The 6925-nt window shown below is 42.4% G+C and overlaps 1 protein-coding gene across 1 annotated transcript in view; it reads left to right on the top strand.

Moving 5' to 3' along the window:
• DIRC2 (disrupted in renal carcinoma 2) overlaps nt 1-6925 on the top strand; it is a gene marked incomplete at its 5' end in the record, with an annotated part of 117951 nt that overhangs the window by 56091 nt on the left and 54935 nt on the right. The window contains one exon of the mRNA XM_019522807.1: nt 2000-2129. Within this exon, the coding sequence (XP_019378352.1) occupies nt 2000-2129 (130 nt within the window). The remainder of the gene's footprint in view (nt 1-1999; nt 2130-6925) is intronic.

Genomic DNA, 6925 nt, shown 5'->3' with positions numbered 1-6925 from the left:
ATTATAGCATTATCCACTATGCCTAAGTGTTCTCTGATTCCCCCCCACCCCCCGGTTAAACCATTTGGTTTTTTTTCATTTTTTTTCTTCTCTTTTTCCCAATTTCATCCTGGTTTTTGTGTCAGAGATAAACCCAGAAAAATTCCCAGATTTAGTTTTTTTTAAATAAAAACCAAGAATGCGGAACACTAGTTGTGATATAGGGAAGTAATAACATTCTGTAACCAGTCTCCTGATTTTTCTCTACACCTTGAATTTACCAAATGACTCCATGACTCAAAATTGTGCTTTGAAAATGTGATGACCAAGTGGAGTTGCTTTCTTAGCCTTTGGCAAACTGTGCGTCACCTTCTGGGCGTCACTCCAATCTGACAAAATAGCGCATGTCTCATTCTTAGAGCTAGTCATATTCAACTAAATCCCAAACCAGTTCCTTATTCCCCATTCTTTCCTTGGAAGCAGTAATGTACATCAGCATTGAATGTAGTGTTTTCTGAACACCTGTAGGCAGCACGATCTTGCAGTGTGCCAAAGCAAAAATGTCCGTGACCCTTAGGAACCATCATTTTTTATGAGACTGCAGTAGGAAAAAGGATACACAGTTTAGTTCAAAGGACGTCATTTTAATGCACCTTGAGAAGAAATCCTGTGTGTTTTTTGTGGGGGGCAGGGGATTTTGTATAGCAAACTGAAGCTTTTGTTCTGTGGATTTTTGGGGATTTTTTTTCCCCACCAATTGGATTGTTCAGATTCTGTGTACTGTCTGCTTTTCATTTCATGAATTATCTTCCCCTTATTTGGCAGAAGAGATGGCATAATGCCTTGTCCATGTTGATGTTCTATTTTTCTTTTTCTTTTTTAAGGATTTTAGATGGAAGTTAAAGCAATCAACTACCCCAACCCTTCTGAAATGTATTTGTGGCACTGGTGAAGAGCTGCTTCGTAATAAGTTCACAGCTGCTCTTAAGGTGACACAATCCATGGCTAAAGTTTTTTCTCTGTAGTAACACTCTTGTTTTTTAACAGTGTAGGAAGACAATTGTATTAAAACTAAGCATGGAGGGAGGAAGAGTGCTGTCAAAATGGTAAATACCTGTAACAAATTTAGACTGGGGTAAACTGCCTGCCCCCACAAGATGTTTGATCATTAGATTGAGTGATACCTCCTTCCAGGTGCTCATTACTTCCCAGGTTTGGTCCAGGTTTCCATAGCAAATTTTTTCCAAGGTGTAACACTTGCTAGTGAGCCAGCTCAGTAGCTGCAAACAGCTGTGTGTCTTGGTTCTCTCATCTACTTCTCTGCTCACTATCCTTGGAGGATAGTGGATCCAATACTTTCCTAACTATGCTTATAGATCTGTCTTTTACCATATGATAGATGGTAACGTGCATATTGTGTCACCCTGATTCTACCTTTGTTGAATCCTTTTTTTTGCATCTTCATCACCCTGTGCCATGATCACTGTAATTCCTTGCCTCTAGGGTTTCCCCAGGCTCCAGCTGTTCCAGCTTACACACGAACACATCACACATGCCATCTAACGCAGGGAAAGGGACAGCAACCTCAGAGTCCTTCGCTTGGTGCTCATTTGAAGTTACCCTCCTTGCCTTGAAAACCACAAATGGAGTTGCCCTAGCCTTTCTCCCAGACCAGCTGTCTCTGCTCTCCTCCAATTGTTTCTCCAGCTGTTCACACAGTCTTCAACCTTAGCTAGGAGCTGCTGAGGAAAAGACTTGTCTATCTTTGGGAGTGGTCTGTCTGTCTATCTCCACTGTGGTGATTTCTTGATCTCTGAAATTTGGTCTGAAAATATTTTCCTATTTTTATTTTAGCGATGCATCTTCTTATCTTAACTGTGTAATTCTGCTGTTGAACTCGGTAAAACATTGGACACAGTTTGTGTGAAAGAGGCTAGACTCCTAGTTTGTGTTAAAGTGTGCTTTTAGTGTTAAAATCAGTGCTAACTATTACTGGGTTTTCTCCTTAATTTTCTTTCAGAATTTGGAATGGTCTCCCTGATATTTTCTGCAGCACTAGCCTATTTCCCATCACGCCCCCCATTTCCTCCCAGCGTGGCTGCAGCCAGTCAGCGCCTCAGCTATCGCAGAAGTTTTTGTAGGCTCTTAAGGTAGGTTTTCCTTGGGACATTTTGGGTTTATAGTTGAAAGCAAACTCAACTTTTTTTTTCCTAAACCTAAATTCAAACTGAAACATGGGCTTTAAACTTTGCATTGAACAAACAGGGTACCTTGCAGTGCTTTTCTTCATCAAATAAATATTGATATTTATAGATGAAAGAGCCCTAAATATTAAAGAAGTCAAGTTTATTAAATGTTAACTCTTGTCAGAAATGTTGCAAACCACATATTAAAGCCATTTACTGTCAACGTGGCCCGAGTCATCTTGCTAACATGGATCTGTGCAGCGCTTTTATTGCAACATCTGCCACGGGGCAATTAAAGGTGAGAGGCAGTTTTAGTATTGTGAGTAGCCCACTATTAAATTGCTTTCCTCCTTTTTGTCACTTTCAAGCTACCCACATTGCTGATTGCTTATTATGTCAAAATAACTGTGGGCCCAGTTCTTTACCATTTGGAGGTGTATCGCAGCCCCTGCTGCAGAGGGAGATTTGTAGAAAGAAAATATCCAGATGCTGCTGCTTTTCTCCCACTCTTGTCGGCTTTGTCTGTTTAGGTTGTGATCTTTTCAGCACAGGAGCAATTTCTTCCTATGTGTTCATACAGCTCCTTGCACAGTGGGACTCCTATCTCAGTTGAGGTTTCTTGCTGCTGCTGTAATACAGAGACTAATAGAGGCTTTCATAGATGCATTGCTGTACCCAGGTAAAGTCCAATCGACTCCAGTGCCACTCTGCATAGGTACAGCAGTCTGCCAGTCACAGGATTGGATTGTGTATATAAAAGCAATTCCAGAAGACTTGGATGAGAGATTTGCAAAACTTGAGTAGCTGAACCATTAAAATCACTCCTCTCATACACTACATGTGTTCTATATGTGTTTTTGTAAGTCAACAAAACTATTTTGTTATGAGGAGAAAGTAATTTTTTTAATGTATTTCTTTTCCTTTTTTTTTTTTAAATCCTGTTTCTGCTTTTTGAAAATCAGGTGAAGCTACCAGAAAATATGAGGCAAGGTAATTGCTAAAGCATTTTCCTGAAGAAGGGTTGACAGTGGGGGAGGAGAAGGTGAGAATAGAATTGGTCAGTTAATCCATGGTGTGACCTATTCAAGGTATTAAAAAAAAAAAAAAGGGAATTCCTAAGAGGGCACTTAGCACACTTATTAATGCTGTCTTATGAGCCTCGGCTGCTCTGCAGAGAGACCCTGCCTCGGGGCCAAGTTGTAAAACTGTTACTGTCAAATAAAAACCCAAACAACAACTGCCTCTGCAGGTGAAATATAAAATTCCTGTTGACAGCACTCTGTTTGGGAGCCTTGTAACTATAGATTGCTTGTTCAATGTACTGTAAATACTAGGGCCTGGGATACTTGTAAGGTCAGATGGTAAACTTGCAAAAGTGACTTATTGTCCTACAAAAGCTAGGCCAAACCTTTCTTGATTTAAAAAACAAAAAAACCCAACAAACTTGGCAGTTAAATAGTGAATGTATTTCTGCATTGCCACACTGCTGTCAAGAATTGGGATTCTTTTTAATGCTATTAAAGAAAACCTCATGCCCACCTTGTTTTTAGCCCTTGCACATTCTTCCATGCAGACCTTCACATAAGGCATACCTTGTCTCCCTACTAAAGTCACCAATCCATCACTTGGATCACTTCTCTTGGGGAGGCTTTGAGCAATAATCCATGAAGGGAGGGCTTTTTTTAGAAAAGAAAAGAAAATGTTACCTGCCATGCTGCAACACAAATCTGCCATCCGGTTCATTAGGCATCTAAACTCTATTGCCCATCTAATCTAGATTTCATAATTCTGGGGACAGGGACTGTTTCTTCTGAGTGAGTTGCCTGGGCTGAGGGTGCCCAGTTGATGAGCATTGGAAAATCCTGACTTGTGTATGTAGCAGAGGGTGGTAAACCACTTCTAAATTGCCTTGGCATGTTGCTGCTATGCATATCTGTGTTTGAGATCTATATAAACCAGTGGCCTACCTTCACCCATCCTTGAATCAAAGACACTTTTCCACGTACTGATTTTCTTCGGGTTTTCAGTTTTCTCTCTCCCGAGTGAAAGTGTTTCGGCACAAGTTCAGCATCTTAGTCGGGACCTTTTACCTCTGACCCATGATGTTCTGCAGGAACCTATCCACTCCTTGCATCTTCTGTGCTCCACAGATTGTGTGTCTGTGGAGTCCAAGCGAGACTCTGGTCCTTCCTTCATCACCTGATTCCTAACCACCTACCTGGGAGCTAAGGCAGGGCTCTCTGCTCCCTTCTTCTCTAACTTCCCTCTAGCAGGGTTATGTTCCTGAGGCCATCCACCTGGGAGACGAGTATTCACTATGTTCTTTCTCCCAACGAGACAAGTCCCATCTTTGCAGTTCTTACCACAGCTCTCACTAAAGTCTAGGGACTTTCCTGATACAAGGGCTGCTGTCCGATTTTACGGGCCCAGGCAGCCATCTCATGGGCAGAGCACAGCAGGCCCCCCATGCCTCTGGCTGAGGGGCCCAATGGTCACGCCCCTCACCGTTGATGGATGCAGAGGCTGCCTGTCATGTGGCCCCACCCCTCGCTGCTGATTAGCAGAAAAGGTGGTCTGCCATGCCGTCCTGCCCCTCACTGCTGATTAGAGGGGCAGAGCCACATGATGGGCAGCCCTCACAGCCAGTCGAGGCAAGGGATGGGGGTGGCAGCCATTGTGCTGGCAGCCCCACCCTGGTGAGCCACTGCAATGCTCAATAAGGGTTTTTTGTTGTCTTTCTCCCCGCCCCATGGATTTCACGGGCATTGCCCAGTTTTTGCAGGCAATGCCAAATTTCATGAAATCACAAATTCGGTAAGTCCCTATCAATGTCTGGCTCAGGAAGATGAGCTGATGTCCATGCTATCGTCCAAACCTAGCATCCCAGCATGAAGTAGGAGACGAGGTCAGTCAGAGTTGTGCTTGTCCCTCCTAACGGGCCTCCTCACCATGTGCCTATACCATATATAGGCTTTCCATTGCAAAGTAGGCTCTACCCTTCCTTAGTCCCTTGGTTTAGAAATAGAGCATACTAGTTCTAGGGTAGGAACAATTTCTGATCTGTTATCAACAAATAGTTAAATAGCTAATTTTCAAATTAGCTATAAGAAAATAATAACAGGTTCAGTCTTTAAAGCAGCATGAGACACTTGGCCAGTAATAGACATTTAGTATTTTGGCAAAATGATGTAAGCTATGCTCAAAGTTCATAAAACTAAGGATTTGACACATCGGTATTTCTTTCATGCACTGGAATCTTTTTTGCATGACATCTCCATCCAGTCAAGAGGCCACAGAGTATTCCTGATGCTAAACAGACATTGTCAAGGTTAGCACCAAAATCTTGATGGACTTTGACAGGGCTCCCTTCTGAACCATCCTGCCTGATGGATTCTGGTAGTGTGCAATGCAATATATATAAATCTGATTCTTATTCTATCATGAATGTTTTAACAAAAAAAGTTGATGCTGAAGTCCTGTCACGAGAACATCTACATTATAATGGGGAGTAGTGTGGGCTTACCAGTTGATAGTGTGACAGAGGAACACACTTGCTTCCTCTGTAAAATTTTCCAGTGGAGGAACCATATAAGAAAAATAAATACATAAGGCTTGATTGTCAGCTACAGTTCTCCTTCACAGTCCCTATTTCCAATCCTTCTGCTACTGAAGGCAGAAAGAGGCCCCAAGCATATCTTGAACTGTCTTGAAGGCTGCTGTAACAAATGTAAACAGTTAATGGCAAAAGGGGACAAAATAGCAGCTGAAGTTTGCACTCAAGGGTGTCTCAGGCAAGTCTCCTGCCCCCACTGACCAAGTCCCTGAAGCTGGCAGTGGATAGAGGGGGAGGTATTGGGAACCTGTCTCCCAAAGGAGTGATCTTCCAGGATCTGATTTGTTGCCAAGAGTCTAGCTGGCAAAATGTACCATGTAAGATGCAATATAACTGACCTTGAGAACGTGTCTCTTCAATCAAGGAAAAAATCCAGATATCCGGCCTTACACCTGAGGCCTGCATGCATTTGGCTGATACTATTTTTAAATATATATATATTTTTTTTTTTAGTTCAGTCCCTTCTGTATAATGTGTAGTGCTGCTTCATTAGGCCTGTTTAGAGAAACATTTCCCTCCCAACTTTATTCTGCAAGCATTGGCATGTTAGCCAAATCGCATCAGATTTGAGTAATCTTAGGCAGTCTGTCTTTATAGATGCCAATATGGCACATGGTAAACACAGAAGAGACCAAGAATGGTTTTGGTAGGAGACAGGTGAGCTATGATAGAAAGTAATGCAAATGCATCAACCGTCTCCAGCCTTGTAAGCAGTGCACAGGCATACCTAAACACAGGAATTAAGCTATTCTTTGCATTGGGATATTAAAAAGAAAACTGACATGAATGACATTTGAAGAAGGTTGTGTTTTGTAATTGGGTTTGGTGCTCAAGTGTGGGTAAAATAAAACAGGCTCCAGCAGTGGATCATCTCGAGGAGCAAAACAACATAGTGTGAACACAGGACCATTCAAAGAACGTTATTCCCTTATCCTCAGCCTTATAACTATGTGGACTAATGAATTTGCCATAAGTTCATAGATTTCATAGACATTAGGGTTGGAAGGGACCTTGGAAGATCAAATCCAGCCCGCCGCCCAAAGGGCAGGAAGTCAGCTGGGGTCATAGGATCCCAGCAAGATAAGCATCTGATTTGCTCTTGAAGGTGTTCAGAGTAGGTGCTTGAACCACCTCTGATGGCAGGCTG

Source organism: Gavialis gangeticus, unplaced genomic scaffold (genome assembly GCF_001723915.1).
Source record: "Gavialis gangeticus isolate Ggan-Ray unplaced genomic scaffold, GavGan_comp1, whole genome shotgun sequence".
NCBI classification, from domain to species: Eukaryota; Metazoa; Chordata; order Crocodylia; family Gavialidae; genus Gavialis; species Gavialis gangeticus.
This window is presented reverse-complemented; position numbering and strand designations above follow the sequence as displayed.